Here is a 17,896-nt window from a genome sequence, read left to right on the forward strand (position 1 = left end):
GATGAGCACCGCCAGCCCCTGAGGATGGGTCAGGAGGACAGTGTGAGGGCCTGGTGGGCAGCGTGCAGAGGGCCTGGACCTGTTACTGTGGGGCCCTTGCTGGGTCTGAGACACACATGTGTCTGCCAGACAGGCCCTGGCTTCTGGCACGGCTGGAACTGGCCTGGAACTGGTCCCCCAGGGCTTGTGCAGCCTCATTCCCACCAGGCCCTCCCTGCCTGGGAAGGAGGAAAGCATAATGATCATCGTCTCCTCCCATAAAGATGTGATTCCCAGAGGCCTCCTGCTCACCGTGGGAAACCTGGCTCAGCCTGAGCCCTAGGCTCTGGGTCGTGGGATCTCAGGGTCCAGTCTCGTCTGGCAGGGAAGGAATCAGAGCTCTCACTGCATCGGGCGTGCATGTATGTGTGCTCAGTCATGTCCTACTCTTTGTGACACCATGGACTGTAGCCCAGCAGGCTCCTCTGTCCATGGAGTTTCCCAGGCAGGAATATTGGAGTGGGTTGCCATTTCCTCCTCCAGGGGATCTTCCTGATCCAGGGATCAAACCTGCATCTGGTTTATTGTTTTTTTTTTTAATTCATTTATTTTTAATTGAAGGATAATTGCTTTACAATATTGGTTTGGTTTCTGCCATACATCAACATGAATTAGCCATAGTTGTACATATGTCCGGGGTTTCCCAGATGGCGCTAGTGGTAAAGAACCCACCTGCCAATGCAGAAGGCGTGAGAGATGAGGGTTTGATCCTGGGTTGGGAAGATCCTCTGGAGAAGGAAATGGCAATCCACTCCAGTATTCTTGCCTGGAAAATCCCATGGACAGAGGAGCCTGGCAGGCTACAGTCCATGGGGTTGCAAAGAGTTGCACACAACTGAAGCGACTTAGCCCACACGTATGTACATATGTTATCTGTTACAGAGCCCAGTTTGAGTTCCCTGAATCAAACAGCAAATTTCCATTGGCTACCTATTTTACGTGGGCTTCTTTGGTAGCTCAGATGGTAAAGAATCTGCCTGCAATTCAGGAGACTGGGTTCATTCCCTGGGTCGGAAAGATCCCCTGGAGAAGGGAATGGCAACCCACTCCAGTATTCTTGCCTGGAGAATCCCATGGACAGAGGTACGTGGTGGGCCACCGTCCATGGGGTTGCAAAGAGTCGGACCTGACTGAGCAATTAACATACCCACATATATATATTAAATATGGTAGTGTTTATGCTTCCATACTACTCTCTCCATTCATCTCACCCTCTCCGTCCTCCCCCTCGCCTGTGTCCATAGTCTGATCTCTGTGTCTGCATCTCCATTACTTGCATTCTTTACCATTGGCCCCTCTTCTTTATTTGGATCCAGCTCTGAGATTCCAGGCACACTCAGGGAAATCACTGATAGCCAACTGAACAGGCTGTGGCTCAGCTGCAGACTAGAAAGAGGGAAAGGGGCCCGTGACTACTGGGTAAGGGGGAGGCAAAGGCCAGCCCACCAGCCCCCAGGTCCACCCATGTGTCTCCCACTGCCCATGCCCTCGCTTCCCTCACGCGGATGCTTTCACTCCTGGTGCTCGAATCTCAAGCACAGACTTGAGCAAGAAGATGCAGCAGTTTGGGTCAGTGTGTGGAGACCACACACTATGGACTATGGAAACAGGACCTGAGGTGTAGACCAAAGACCTGAGTTAGAATCCTGGCTCTGCCACTTGCTGGTGTGAGATGCTGGGCAAATCAGGCACTCTCCCTGCATCTGAATTTCATCCTCTTTAAAATGGAGATAATAACATCTTCCCACCCTTCATCAGGACTAGATACAAAGATTAAATGCAAAAGTACTTAACAGCCAGTAGCCAGTAAACGCTTGAGAAATACTGGTAAAATCAAGGTTGGGCAACATGATCGCAGGCTTCCTGCATATAAAGAACAATACCCTGTGTGCTTAAAGGAAGAAGACTTCTTGAGAAAAAAGGAAATTTCAGTTTGATGAAAGAAAACAACTCTTGGCTGTCTGGGTTACTGATTCTGTACTAGACCTTTAGGGAGGCCAGAGGGTCTCAGTGCTGGAAACATTCAAGAGAGAAGACAGACCAATGTTCTGGGTGGGGCTATCTATACACCTGCCTGGATATGTGGGATATTTGGGAATCCCTTCTGGCTTTGAGAATAGTGGCTTCTCTAACTAATGACCACAGAGAATAGCTCTCTACTTTCAATGGTGAAATAACTGCTAGTCTATAAATCTCAATAATATTTCCTCTTTTTTCTTAATCTACCTTTTAAAAAAGAATTACAGGCTATTCTTTTTGAGAAATACATGGTCAGTCTTAAAAGGCCTCTAAGCTGGGTATATCATTGATAAGAAAATGTTCATTAATTTCAAACTCATTCATTCATTCATTCATATAGTTGCAACTGTGAACTAGTCTTGTGCTTAACATTGAATTATGAAAGTGAAATATGGCTCCCAACACCTGCCTTCTTGGTCAAAAAGAGGGATCCACAGTGGATGTGTCCCTTTTCCAGGACACCTGTTTTAAAACGAAACAGAAGTGGTCCCTAAGAAGAAACTGAACTTGTAAGTTAAAATTTTGGTGACTAAATATATATGAGGGCAGTGTGGCTGTCTTAATTCTGCTTTCACAGATGAACGAGAATTCATTCCAACAAGGATTTCAGGCTGGGGATTAATGGAGGTAAATAGGACTTGCGAGCCTTGGATCAGGAATATAAAAATTAACCTAATGACTTTAAAACAAAGTAAGTACACCTTGCTTTAATCCTGCACTGAGGCAAGGTTCTCATAGTCATAGCAGCTGCTGTAGCCACCCCTGCAGCCTTCAATCAGCAACAGGGACCAGAAGGAATCACTCTATGATATACCACCTCCTGGGGTAACTGCACAGGAAAATGTCTTCTCTGCCACACGGGTCCAAAACTGTATCTAGCCCACCCTTGTGCCCAGATCATTGCACTTAAGACATAAGCACTGGATAAACAGATGAACGGCCAGGTTCCTCGTATTCAGGCAGAAGAATGTCAGAGAATTTCAGAAGAATCATAACTAAGCCTTACTTTGTGTCAGGCATCATCTAAGTGCTATAGACACTAACTCATGTAACTAATAATCAGTCCACAAAATCGGTACTATTGTTATCATCCCCCTTTTACAGACAAGAAACCAAGACATTAAATGACTTGCCCTAAGTCACACTCCAAACAGCAGACCCAGGATTTGGACCATTTGGCCCAAGGGTCCACATGTTTAAGAATCAAGCTGGGCTGCCTCCCTGAAGAACAGGTTCTGTTCTTGGAAATATTCAGGGATGCAGAGGGAGTAGCCCATTATAGAATACATCATCCGGAATGTCAAAAACTGCCCTTGACTCTGGATGAAACTTCCCAACGTTAATGGCAACTCATTTGTTAATTTATTTGAGGCATGTTTTTTGAGCTGTCCTCGCTCCTCCATAGGCACAAAGAATATTCTCCTCACAAAAAAACCTTTCTGTATTTTTAAAAACAAGCATTAAACCACAATTTTGACTTATCTTGTTTACGTAAAAATTCCAGATCATTTGATTTTTCTTGCAGGACCCAATTTTTGTTCCTTCAATCTTTCTCTTTTTATCTCCAAACCTGCTCTGAAACAGAAATGTCCCTGTATGTACATTCCTATTTATAAATCGTGATATGTGGGTTTTCCATCAGAAACGAGCAGTGCCATCTTGTGTGTTCGGCTTCCATTCAGATCTTCTTCCTCTACACTTGCACCTAGACCTGTTTCTGCCTTCCCTTACGTCAGTCAGTCTTTTGCACTTCAGCTTTACCTTCTACATGAATTCCGGACTGTGTTGTTGAATTTCATCTTCTCTGTGAATTTCTGATTTGTCACATGTGATTCTTGCTTTCCAGAGTACTGGCAGCCGCACCTTACTTGTAGCCATCCATCTCTTCTCGGCTGCTGAAAGTGGTGACTGAAGCTCTTGAGGAAAAACCCCCCAGTGCAGTCTGTGTATTTGATGATACATAAACTCAGAGATAACCCAGGTGGCACCATAGTCCCTGTCCTGTGACACATCGACACGCCCAGAGAAGGCAGATTCATAGTGTCCAGGTAGCAGCAGCCAATGGCACTCTGGAGGGACCTTCTCAGCCACACCTGCAGGCAGCAGGAGGAATAGTCCCACCTCCACTCCCACCCCTACAGTGATAGATGTTAAACTCCAAAGCACAAAACCCCATCCATCTCTGTCATACAGTCTAATCTGTCATACAATTCAGAGGATAGATGGAAAAATCACCCAGACCACCCAGATCTCTGCAGGATAGGGCTGCAGGCCATAAAGACCCTCTTCTCTGCTAGAGGTAGCTCTGCCTTCCAGGTAACAAGGGCTGAGGGGTCCACTCTGAATCTTTAGTATGATTTAGCCACACTTAAGGAGAAGGTGATGGCACCCCACTCCAGTACTCTTGCCTGGAAAATCCCATGGACAGAGGAGCCTGGTGGGCCGCAGTCCATGGGGTCGCGAAGAGTCCAACACGACTGAGCGACCTCACTTTCACTTTTCACTTTCATGCATTGGAGAAGGAAATGGCAACCCACTCCAGTGTTCTTGCCTGGAGAATCCCAGGGACGGCGTAGCCTGGTGGGCTGCCGTCTGTGGGGTCACACACAGTCGGACACGACTGAAGCAGCTTAGCAGCAGCCGCAGCAGCAGCCACACTTTAAAAGACTACACTCACTCAAAGCAGAGCTGCTAAAAATAGTGTGCATTTTACCTAGAGTGTATTAGGGAAGAGGAAGTGCAGGGAAAACACTTTCCCAAGAGGTCCCAGGTAGCCAAACAAAGGCTAGGGTGCCTGGAGAGAGGAGAGGTGTGTTCAACAGAGGCTGCAGAGAGGGGTTCAAACTGACTGGTGGTGTTAGTCGCTCAGTCATGTCCAACTCTTTGCGACCCCATGGACTATAGCCCACCAGGCTCCTCTGTCCTTGAAATTCTCCAGGGAAGAATACTGGAGAGGATAGCCATTTTTCTTCTCCAGGGGGTCTTTCTGACCCAGGGATGGAATCCCTGTCTCGTGCATTGCAGGCAGATTTTTTACTGCCTGAGCCACAGGGAAGCCAAATTGATTGAATGCCGTAGATTTCTTTTCCAGTATGTGGTCCACCCAGCATGGGGACAGGTCTTCCTTGTATCTGTGTGTGTTAGTCACTCAATCATATCCAACTCTTTGCAACCCCATGGACTGTACAGCCTGTCAGACTCCTCTGTCCATGGAATTTTCCAGGCAATAATACTGGAGTGGATTGCCATCTCCAGGGTATCTTCCCCACCCAGGATTGAACCCAGGTCTCATGAATTGCAGGCAGATGCTTTACCGTCTGAGCTACTAAGTCATCACTGGTCTCCTTCATCCCAATTGCTGGGCCTCTTCAGATCCATCTCCCCTCAACCTCATCTGTATCCCCCCAGAGAACTCAGTGAGGCCTCCTTACAGTCTTCTCTGTCCTAGGGCTCTTGCACCAGGTTCACCAAGAGACTCTGAGGTCTTTCCATTTTCCTGAGTTTTATTCTAAAACAAACCATGAGTCCCCTATATTCTGGGATTCCCTGAAATCATGGAGCTTTTATATGTGGACACATGGGTGTGCTTTTTCCAGCACCTGGACTTGTACACACAAACACATACACACTGGCACAGAGCTTATTCTCAGGGACTTGTTACAACCTAAACTCTTTGTTACTGATTGGGAGCTGGGGAGAGGGATGCTGAAGATTTAGGCTATGCTTTCTCTTAATAAACATTCCTTTTTTTTCTTACTAAACAAAATTTTTGTTTATGACATAAAGTTTCTGTTTTTTAGTTCTTCAAGGTTTAGGCTTTCTGTGCTCTTGAAGCCATCAGCTTGTCTTAATGAGGCTTGTATTTGCTTTTCATATGAATCATCCTTCCCCTGGTGGGCAATGAGTGCTGTGAATTGAATGAGAAGAGGGCAGAGCTCTCAGGGAAATAGTGATAGGGAGGAAGGGAACCCCATTCACTAACTCAGAGCTTTGAAATCAACTGTCATAAAGAACCTACCTGCCAATGCAGGTAGATGTAAGCGATGCGGGTTTGATCCTGGGTCGAAAAGATCCCCTGGAAGAGGGCACAGCAACTCACTTCAGTATTCTTGCCTGGAGAATCCCATGGACTGAGGAGCCTGGCAGGCTGCAGTAATGGGTCACACAGAGTCGGACACTCTGAAGCGACTTAGCACGCACACATCAATCAGAAGCCCACTTGGTTTGAAAGTTTTAGAAACTCCAGATTGTAGAAGACTAAGGATCCAGGCGAAAAGTTCTTGGTCAACAGAGTGAATGTCCTGGGGAACTGGAACTCTGAGGGATAAAAAATTATCCGTTTTAAGAGATGGCGCAGAGCACTGAGAACCAGTCTGGAGTTTCTCTGTTCTGGGGTTGCACTTTCTGACTCCTAGGCTGGTCAATTTTTACAGGCGGTTTAGCAAATGGAATTTAGCTTTGAGTTACAACCAGACACTTCCCTGTGAAACTTTTAATTTCTTTATTCAAAATGTTTATCATTTCCTTTGAATAAGCTGCTCTGTGTCTGGAGTTCTCATCTGGCTCATTTTATAGAATAATCCTGTAATCGAGGGTATGCACCAAATAACCTAAGAAACCCTATGGAAAAGCGGCACTCTGCTTTCCCTCTTAGAAACCATGTATGCGCAGAGCTTACTCAACCTTCTTGCATCCTGCTTCAGATGGCTATGAGTTCCTGGAGATCCTGAAGCAGGTTGCCCGGGACAACACAGACAACCCGGACCTGAGCATCGTATGGATTGACCCCGATGACTTTCCTCTGGTGAGTGGCTCAGACTGGGGCCTCGTCCTTGGTCACCATCACAGTCTCACATTTGTGTTTAGCATGAGAACTGGATGCACAGAGGAGGAGGTGAAATAGGAGGGGCCCTTGCAGAAGCCCAGTGGCTGCCTCTACGCAGTGTGAAGGTCTTAGCCCCTGGACAGCACTGCACTTAAGGCCCGGTGCCTACACTGACCTGGTAAGACTTACTGTTCTCACTCCCTGGAGGCCACAGTTCCTCTGGGGCCCACTCAAGTGTGGGTGAAATTCTGCCAACAGTTCCAGAGCTGCCTAACACCCCTTGCTATAACCTCTTTCATGTTCTGAGGGGGACCATCACTCTGAGGCAACCCGAGTTTCTAAACCTTCAGAGATGAACATTCTGCATGGAGTTAGGAACAACTTCTGGGAAGGCAGGGACCCTGTCTGTCTTGTTCATCATGCCCTCCTAGCATAATATCTAGCACCTGTTGAATGTTTAAGGCCCTTAAACTCTTGCTGGGTCAGTGATCAAAGCCTTGATTATGCTTCATTTTAAACAGAATAAACAGAATTTGTAGCAATATGTGAGCCCAGTGGTAATGAATGTAGCTAATATACTCTATTATATGCCCAGAACTATGGTAAATGCTTTATAAGCATCATCTCATCTAACCCTCTCAACAACCCTACGAAGTACAGACCATTGTAATACCTATCTTACAGGATGACAACTGGAGAGGTTTAAGCTGTAAGTGGTGTATATGATCTTCTAATCTAGGTCTATGTGATGCCAAAGTTTGGTCTATTAGTCAACAGACTTTAGGTTGAGCTAAATGCCGATACTCAGTACTAGCTATCATTAGGATATAAATGATAGGGACTCCCCTGGTGGTCCAGTGGTTAAGATGCCACACTTCCACTGCAGGGGACACAGGTCTATCCCTGGCAGGGGACCAAAGATCCCACATGCTTTTTGGTGAGACAAAAGATAGGAAAAAAAAAAAAAGAATATAAATGATCTCTGTCTTCTTCCAGGAATTATCATTTGTTGCATGGGTCACAATTGATCAAACTATGATTAAATATACAAAAATGAGGGGTGTCAGTGATCTCAGGGGTCCTGGAACCCAATCCTACATAGAGGATGAGTGAATCAAAGGCAGAGAATTCCATGTCACCTAAGGTCAGTGTCATAATTCTGGGCAACCCTAACAAAGTCATGGCCTTATAAGATGCTATATATTATAGTTTTGTTTGTTTAGCTGTTACCTGGCTGTAGTTCTCATTTACCTGAACTGTTTTGTTTTGCAAGCTCACAGATGGTTGCTTTTCTCCTGACCTGCTCTGTGTTTGCCTTGCTCTTGCAAATGAGAAATCTTCAGACTTCTGATTTCCAAGTTCTTGACTATCCTCTAGTCCCCATCAGACCATACATTTGTTTGGGAGACTTTCTACCACTGAATCTCTCCATTTTCTTACTTCATGGCCCCTTACTCGTTGAGTCCTGCCCCAGTCAGATATTAGTCCACATGAACCCAAGTCTGTCTGAATGTAGAAGGCTTCTTATTTCCTGCATGCCCACTTACGGCACACCACTGCTTTCCCAGACATCTCAGGAGCAAAGGGGCTCAAGGTAAGGGTTTTTTAAGTGAGATATTATGGAGGGGAATGGCTCCTTCACAATACATAAATTATAAAAGAGCCACAGGGAATTTGGAGAACAACTCTGGACAAGCTCTGTAATATTCTTCCCTCCAGCTTTAGAAGCTTTTATATTATATGCTTTCATAGTTTGTGTTATGACATCTTTTTTTCCATGCTTATTTAAAGTGCTGAATGCCAAGTCTTCAATTTCCTCCATGCCCACAGCTGTTTTGGAGACCTTTAACCAATGGTGGCCTCATTACTGTGATGGGATGGCAGATGGGTCCAGCCACAAAAAGTGGCTTGAACAGGGGATGATGCCTGCTGTCTAATTTTGTTTTTTGTTGCTACAGCTGGTTGCCTATTGGGAAAAGACTTTCAAGATTGACCTCTTCAAGCCACAGATTGGGGTGGTAAATGTGACAGATGTGAGTATACCTCATGAAAGCTTGCTCAGATAACTTCCACCTGCCCTGTTTCTGCCACACTGCCCAGACTGTGAGATCCTGTATAGGAGTCCAGCCCCTCATGAAATACGCAGGACCCTTGGCCTTGCTAAAGCTCAGGAGACTTGCCAACATGGACCGATCCTAGTCTGAGTCACGGGTGGGGTCAGGGCAACCAAAAATACTTTTGCTTTTCACCTTATATCCTACCATTCTCTTTTTAAACTGTTTTAATGTAAGCAGAATTTTAATCATTATTAGTGATTTTAAAAAGTGAAAAAGTGAAAGTCACTCAGTCATGTTTGACTCTTTGTGACCCCATGGACCATATATAGTCCATGGAATTCTCTAGGCCAGAATACTGGAGTGTGTAGCCTTTCCCTTCCCCAGGGGATCTTTCCAACCCAGGGATTGAATCCAGGTCTCCTACATTGTGGGCAGATTCTTTACCAGCTGAGCCACAAGGGAAGCCCAAGAATACTGGAGTGGGTAGCCTTTCCCTTCTCCAGGGGATCTTCCTGACCCAGGAATCGAACTGGGGTCTCCTGCATTGCAGGCAGATTCTTTACCAATTGAGTTATCAGGGAAGCCCAGTAATTTAAAAATTAGTTTACAAAATAATAAATGTAGAATTTCCCAGGTAACTGAACATCTACCAAGAGAGTGATAGGACATTGCTAAAAAATAAAAAAAGAAGAACATTGCTAACTGGCTATATAAACAAACAGTGGAGGGATTCCCTGGTGGTCCAGTAGTTAAGACTCTTAGCTCCCAATGGGGGGAGCATGGGTTCGATCCCTGGTTGGGGAACTAAGATCCCACATGCTGTGTGTCCAATAAATAAAATAAAACAATATTTAAAAAATTTAAAAAAACAGTGGAATATATATATATAATATATAATGCAATGGAATATAGATTTCCTTTTATATTGCACAAACAGGACTACAAACAGCAAACACTACACGTACCGTTTGCTACTAAGCATTTCTGTTTAACGGGCTTTCCAGGTGGCGTAGTGGTAAAGAATCGCTTGCCTGTGCAGGACATGGGTTCGATCCCCGGGTTGGGAAGATCCCATGTGCACACATTCCTGATAAGTGTAAGTGACCTGGGGTTCACTGAGCACAGTCACTTGGAACCCCCTGGCATGGCTGACCCTTAGTGCGCTCACTCGCACACTCCTTCTGTCTCTGGATGCAGGCTGACAGTGTGTGGATGGATATTCCCGATGATGATGACCTGCCCACAGCTGAGGAGCTGGAGGACTGGATTGAGGATGTGCTTTCTGGGAAGATAAACACTGAGGATGATGACAACGATGATGAGGAGGATGAAGACGACGATGACGACGATGATAACTCTGATGAAGAGGACAATGATGACAGTGATGATGACGATGAATAGCCTCCAACTCCAGATGAGTTTCACAAAGACGGAACCATAGCCACCCACTACCATGCAGACAGCACAAGGCGGAGCACGCAGCCCCGGCCCGCGTCCAGCCAGTTCCTTTCCCTTTACTGACATCTCTTTCCCCGCTTCTTTCTCATCAGATGTGCAACTTGGCAAATGCCTTTCTAAATCCAGCAGTCCTGCTCGCTTAGCAAGGACAGTGGGGAATTATTCCCATGTTGGCTGTCTTGATTGTTATGAAAAAGCTTTCGTTCGTTGTCAGATCATCAGTGGCCATGGCAGTGCCCGAATCTGGTTGTCTAGAGAGAGCAATCCCCTAACACCTCGATTCAAGTTTACTCGTTTGACTATGATAGTAGCAGAATGGACAGCTTGCTAAGTCACAAGCACAGCGTGACCTTACAATAGAGCCCAGGGAAGACACACAATCCATTTAGCCCCTGTGCTTAGAATATTAGTTAGGATCCCTCCTCAAGCCGAGAAGATCCCTTTTAGGGAAGGCTCAGTCTTGGAAATAAATTTTGTAAATCAGCTTCTCTTGGTTCTATTAAACTTATTATTTTAGGTGTAGGTCCAACCATTATGAACTCAGATCCAAGGCTTTGGATGGCTATTGAGAGGTTCTGAAAAACATGCTTACTGATTGTCACCATCATTTCTAGTATATTAGGCTATTGGGATGGGAGGTTGATTTGTTCTCTGAACTTCCCTGTAGATGACCTTTGTACATATACACACAGGGGTTGGGGGAGCTAGAAGGATTAAATGTTTTTAATTCTTTCTGATGTCTTTAGGTCTCTGATTGGGTCAGCTGGTGTCCTAGCTTGAGCTGGGATCCTGATATCCTTCCGTCTTGTCGCTGCTATTCAGCCTTCCCATTCAGAGTCCAAGTTGGTTTTTCCAGAGGGCGATTCCCTCTCCATTGATCAGTGCTCCCACAGGTGAACAGGACAACAGTCATTAGGATTCATAATGATGCTCTGGGGCACTGAAACAATCCCCACATGCCTTTCAAACTATCTAGAAGTTATATTGTGTTCTGTAGTTTTAGCATTGGGTGTGCATTCTAATGTTCTAATTTATTTTCTCAGTCTTTTAACACATGGGTAAGACACTGCAAATTCTTTGAAAATAGGATGATCCTTTTATGGAATAGCAGCTAACTAACTGTCATTAAAGTTTTATTTTGAAAGTACTGAGACTAGCTTGAAAATCCTCTCTTGATTTTTTTGTTTTTCTGCTCATTCTTTCCTTTCTGGGCTCCTGTTCTTCCTCTCTATTCCTTCTTAGTTTTCCTTTCTCCTCTCTCTTCCTTTGCCTACCCTTTAAATGTCAGTCTTCCACGGTATCTCTCGGCTCTAACATTCTTCCAAGGCAGCTTATCATCCATGCCCATCAGCTAATAACTTCCAAGTCTGGGTCTCTAACCTTGACCTCTCTCCTTGGTTTCAGACTCACTCCTTCAGCTGCTGCTGGACATCTTGGTTTGGAACAAGTGCTTCAGACAACATCACAAGGCCAAACTCATTACCCTCTCCCTTAAACCTGTCCTCCCCTTCATGAATCCCAGTTCAAATGATTAATATCAGCATCTGTCCAGTTGCCTGGGTGGTCTGAAGGGGAGCCCTTCCCCTCTGCACCCATGGCATGTTGTGCCTACCCCACATCCTGGCACTTATCATTTAAAGTGTAACACGTATTTGCATGTCTGTTCTTTCATTAAATCCTACGTAGGCTCCTTGAAGACAAGAGATTTATTCACCATTGTATCCCCAATGCTTAGCACTTTGCTCAGCACGACGCAGACACTCATTTATTGAACTGATGGGTGAATGATTATCAGCACTGTTGGATCACAGTGCTTCCAAGGCCTCCTTATTTTTCTCTCTGCCTCACAAAGCAAGGCAGACCCTTCTCAAGCTGGGCTATGTAGCTATCCAGAGAGACTCAAATAAGCTCTGGGAGAGGTGAATTTATACAGTGATCTTTGAAGCTAATCTTTCAAATAGCCAAGAAATGTGTTCTGTCATCAGAGTGGTTTATTTCCCACCCCAGGAAAATTCCCTGGTTCTCAGAAGCCTGACTAATAATATGCATTAAGTTTAAATCATGACATGCTGCTCCTGTTTTAGAAGCACTGGGTGTTAAGCTAGTACTATCTGTAAGTAATAGCACTGTTTTGTTATTTGTCTAAAACTTTTTCAGCTATTTATTGAATATTTGGTATGTGCTCAGAGCACTACTGGAGAAGGCAATGGCACCCCACTCCAGTACTCTTGCCTGGAAAATCCCATGGGTGGAGGAGCCTGGTAGGCTGCAGTCCATGGGGTCGCTAAGAGTCAGACACGACTGAGAGACTTTACTTTCACTTTTCACTTCCATGCATTGGAGAAGGAAATGGCAACCCACTCCAGTGTTCTTGCCTGGAGAATCCCAGGGAAGGGGGAGCCTGGTGGGCTGCCATCTAAGGGGTCACACAGAGTCGGACATGACTGAAGTGACTTAGCAGCAGCAGCAGCACAGCACTATGCTATCTGCTTTTAATGTATTACCCCATTTAATCCTTAAAAAGATCTTATATGAGTTTTGTTATTTTTCCCATTTTAGATGGGAAAACTGAATGAGGCACAGAGGCTTCAAGTAATTTTCCCAGAGTCACACAAATACTTAAAAGGAATGTAAACATAACCCCATCTTTATACTTAAAGATTTAAACTAAATTTAATTCTTTAAATTAAGCAATCAAAAGATTCCATTTCTGTTACTCAGATGGTGTCCCAAGATGGACTCAAGGGAATTTCTTTTAATCCTTTTTGTTGTTTAAGCCAAGGTGTCTTTCTCCCTTTCATTCTGGAAGCAAGTAATCAATTTACAGTGCTAGTAATGTTGCCTAATTAGAACTGTGTGATCCGACCATTCTGCTAGGAAAGCAAAAAACAAACAAACAAACAAACATCGTGTTATCAAGAATGAACATTTACCTGTATTTCTTTAGAATATCATGTCTAATTGAAATGAGTTTGTCTTTTCTGTAACAAGGTTGTGTACAGTCCAGGCCCTAGCTTGTATCCCTCAGGAAGCCCATTCTATCAATGATGTGACCAGAGGTCATAATCAAATGACTTTTGACCAACACTCCTGGTTTATGTCCTCTCAAGTGCTGGCGGGTCTCGTGGCCTGTCCTCGAACTTCCTGCTCTCACCCGGTCTCCTCAAGTCTGTTCAGTGTCAGAATCATGTCTGAGTTTTAGAAAACACAGATGACTGTCACCAGCCCAGACCTACTGATATACCATCTCCAGAACCAGGGCTGGCCCTCTGCTGGGGACAGATGCAGGTCAACACTGACCGCTGCTCTTCCCACTCCCCCAGTCATCTCATCCGGCCCACAGCATCCAACACCAACTGTCTCTAGCCAGGCTTCTTCTGAGTCCCAAGCCCCTCGCTCCAGCCATCTTCCCTGGACAGCATCACCTCAGACCAACACAGTTTTGGGGCTTTAAGGGGACGCCCTTAAAAGTAGCTCTCTTGAGGCTTCCCTGGTGGTCCAGTGGCTAAGACTCTGAGCTCCCAGTGCAGGGGGCCTGGGTTCTATTCCTGGTCAGAGAACCAGATCCTGTATGCCTCAACTAAACCCCAGCACAGTTAAAAAAAAAAAAAAAAAGTAGCTTTCTTTTCCTGATGTCTGAACCAACTGAGAAATTAGGTCCAAAAGTCAGCAGATTACCACCCTGATTACAGAGAAGCAGTAATTTGGACACTAGAGATTAGGGAAATGGGCTTCCCAGTTTCCTGCCTCCAAGTTCAAGTCATCCAAGGGAATCAGGTGTGCAGAGAGGACCACTGCCCTCAGGGGTCGTGGATGGAGAGGCAGGAGAAATGAACTGGATCCTTCCCCCAACACACACATTAACTTCATCCTAAGAAACATGGACAAATGGCTGCCACCCGCTAACCAGATAACTCACTCCATCTCAGTACAGGAATAAGGGCTGGGCAAAGGGCCAGCAGTGTTTGGGGAAAGTCCTTCACAGAAGCACAGGAATGGGGAAGAGGTATCGCCCTCCGACAATCTCCCAGCCAGAAATCTTTGAGCCATTACACTGTCTCCTATTCCCACATCCAACAGGAAGCAAGCCCTGTCCTCTTCTCTTCACTTGCTCTTACTGTATAATTAAGGCTTTACAGTCTCAGCTGGGTGACAGCAAGGTTCTGACTGCCCTCCCATCTCCAGTCCTGCACACTGCAATCAAAGGCTTTTTGAAAATGAAAACATGATCGTGTCACATACATGCTTAAAATTCTTCATTGTGCTTTAATTGCTCAGTCATGTCTGACTCTTTGTGACCCTGTGGACTGTGGCCTGCCAGTCTCCTCTGTCCATGGGATTTCCCAGGCAAGAATACTGGAATGAATTGCCATTTCCTTCTCCAGGGAATCCTTCCAACCCAGGGATCAAACCCGTGTCTCTTGTGTGTCCTGCATTGCAGGTGGATTCTTTACCCTCTCAGTCATCAGGGAAGTGGTGTTCTATTCCCAACAAGTGTTTAAAAATTTTGTGTTTTTAAAGATTAAAAGGACAAAGAGCAAATATTGATCAGAAAGTTGTCTGATGGCCAGTTGTGCAGTCTAGGCTGTGGGGCATGAAGTTGGGGAGGAAAAAATGAGGTAGCACCTGTAAAGTTAAAACTCCTTGAAGAGTCTCTCCTCCACAAGAGAAAAGCAAAGTCTGAGTAGAGCTGATGCTGGTGATATCTGGGCTCAGGGATGGGAAGCGCACTGGTCTCACTGGGGTGACTGCTGCTGCAAACATAGAGTACTTATCTTGGAATGATGGCATCCAAATGCCCCATTTAGATTATAACATCCAGTTGTTACTTCAGCAGAAGTCAGGTCAGTACCACTGCCAGGGACCTGGGGAGTCAGGACTAGCCTTGTCTTGGGGTTAAAACCAGTTTCCTTTGTAGGACATGGAGGTCTATGCAAACTGTCTCTTGTCAACCTTACCCAGCCTCACTTCTCATGGCACCTCCCAACTGTCTACCCCTCTACTCTGGACATGAGTTTGAGCAAACTCCAGGAGATAGTGAAGGACAGGGAAGCCTGGCATGCTGCAATCCATGGGGGTCTCAAAGAGTTGGACAGGACTTAGTAACTAAACAGCTACTCTCAGAAACTGGCCAAAGCTGCTTGGCTATTTAACACCTCCAAGCCTTGGCTCATGTTCCATCTACCAGAATGCCTGTCCTTCCCCATCTGTGCCTGCCTAGCAAACTCCCATAGAGATACACTCTATGACTCTTCTCCAGTCATGTCCCAGGCAAACTGGCCGCATCCTCTGCTTAGTCCTCACAGCGCCCTGTGGCAGTCTTCTGCAGAACCTGCAACTCTCCCCGCATTAGTCTGAGAGTGATTTAGGCTGATTCTGTTCTAACCTCAGGGTCTAAGTTCTGTGTGGTACTTAATAAATCGTGTTTGACTAAATACTCTGCTAAACCCTATACAAAGCTAATTTAACAGCTATTAGTACCATTAAGAATGTGCTACTGATTCCTGAAAGTCAGTCTCATTCCAAGTTTTTGGCAACAGTGTCATCTGCTCAGATTTGCTTAGGGTAGACGACTGCTGAAGAAATAGGAACACTATCTCCTTGGCTCAGTAAGATTTCCAATGGGGGATATTCTCTTCCCTTGGGTTAGCAAAGTCTCCCAGGAATATACTCATCATGGTGGGAAGCAAAGCAGTGTGGGGATGACAGCAGAAATCCCAGGCTCCATTCTCTGAAAATGGGATAACCACAGCCACCTAAATATCAAATGCATTTAATACATTCACAGACCCAAATGGTAGAGAGACGAATTAAAGACCTCTTTCAAGTTAACCTGGTATTGTATCAATCTGGACTCTTTAGAGCAGTGATGACTAGAATTCTTAATGTCAGCCCTAGAGCCTGACATTAAGGCTGACATAAAAATGCCAATAATTCCCCTTACAATAGTCATAAATGATTAGGTTACACCTTGTAGTCTTAGTATCGAGTGTGTGCCATGTTCCCATTCATTCATTCACTCATTGCAATATTCAGTCAATGGACCCTTAAAACTGATTACCACATGCAGATCACAGGAGGCAAAACTGAGTGGGTAAGATGGGAGAGCTGAGCAAGGAGCCAGAAAAGGAAAAATGTTTAAAGCCCCATGTCAGTTCTACAAATGCATCATCATTTTGTCTAAAACTACATGAATTCTCAGAACTGCAGAAACACATTCAGGTGTAAATACAGAGAACATAAACACGGTTTTGATTTTCCATGTCAACATTAGCCTGTGTAACTAGAAGACGCTACACGACACAGATAGGGCATTACCAAGTCTCTCTGGTGCAGGGGTGCCCCCCAGACCCACACACTACTCCTGGACCTTGTCTTTGGTATTGGGAAAGCTTGCAGTGGCTGCAGCTGGTCCCATCCTGATAATCCTTTCTCCACTTCCATAATCTTATGGTTTGTCACCTAACATCCTCAAAACTCTTCCAAAATTCTGTTATCTTTATCATGGGCAATGAACGAAAAAGAGTCTTTGGTTTATGTTTGTTACACACTTTTAATCTTTTCTTGAGTAGGTTTTGCTTGTGTAGGTGTAAATTGTGTCCATCTTGGCTGATGGCACAGAGAGACAGAGTTTATCAATAATCTATACAATGAGTATCTTCACATCAATTGCTTAGTCTGATCTTTGTCCATGCAACAGGTAAGAATTTGATTGTGTGCTATAGGTACTCAGTACTAAGGATAGCTGAGTGTAGCAGAAGGCAAGCTCCAATACTTCTTTGTCAAATAATCAAGTTTCCTTTAAGTAGACCTACTGAAAATAAGTCAATAATTTAAACTGAATTAGCAAACCACTCACAAAAACAATCTAACATTCACCTTTCTACAAATCCAGGGTCTGACATTTTCCTCCCTCCTTACCTGACTTGAAGATCTTTTTTCACTTGCTGATTTACTCAAAAGCCTGTCTCACCTCCAAGTTTTAGAACCTAAGAATTTAATTTTCAGTACTCTATTCATTTAAAACATTTTCTTGACCATAAAATGATTGCAACCTATAGTTCTCCTTACAATGACAATTCCACTTTCCCATTCAATCTATCATTACGTTGTCTTGGTTTTCAGAGACACTTGACAGGTTATATTTAAAAGGGTATCAAAAGTATTTCAAGAGTAAAAATGTTCCCTAAAAAAGTAGAAAACAAAATCAAGATTACCAAAGAGCAAGTAGGATGAGGGATAAATCAGGAGTTTGAGATTAACATATATACACTACTATATATAAAACAAGGACCTACTGTGCAGCACGGGAAACTATACTCAATATTTTGTAATAACCTATAAGGGAAAAGAACCTGAAAAATATATATGTAGGTATGTATAACTGAATCATTTTGCTGTACACCTGAAACAAACACATTATAAATCAACTATATCTCAATAAATAAATAAACTTTTTAGATTGAAGTAATCACATTAAAAAAAAAGTGACAAAATG

General features: G+C 44.5%; 1 protein-coding gene across 2 annotated transcripts in view; it reads left to right on the plus strand.

Annotated features, from left to right (window-relative positions):
- The window catches only part of CASQ2 (calsequestrin 2), a 70,604-nt gene extending 59,053 nt beyond the window's left edge, over nucleotides 1-11,551 (plus strand). For both annotated transcript variants that reach the window (XM_027535906.1, XM_027535904.1), the window contains 3 exons: nucleotides 6,762-6,862; nucleotides 8,842-8,916; nucleotides 10,138-11,551. In XM_027535906.1, coding sequence (XP_027391707.1) covers nucleotides 6,762-6,862; nucleotides 8,842-8,916; nucleotides 10,138-10,341 — 380 coding nt within the window. In that variant the 3' untranslated portion in view covers nucleotides 10,342-11,551. The remainder of the gene's footprint in view (nucleotides 1-6,761; nucleotides 6,863-8,841; nucleotides 8,917-10,137) is intronic.
- The last annotated feature ends 6,345 nt before the right edge of the window (nucleotides 11,552-17,896 follow it).

Source organism: Bos indicus x Bos taurus, chromosome 3 (assembly GCF_003369695.1).
Source record: "Bos indicus x Bos taurus breed Angus x Brahman F1 hybrid chromosome 3, Bos_hybrid_MaternalHap_v2.0, whole genome shotgun sequence".
NCBI lineage: Eukaryota > Metazoa > Chordata > Mammalia > Artiodactyla > Bovidae > Bos > Bos indicus x Bos taurus.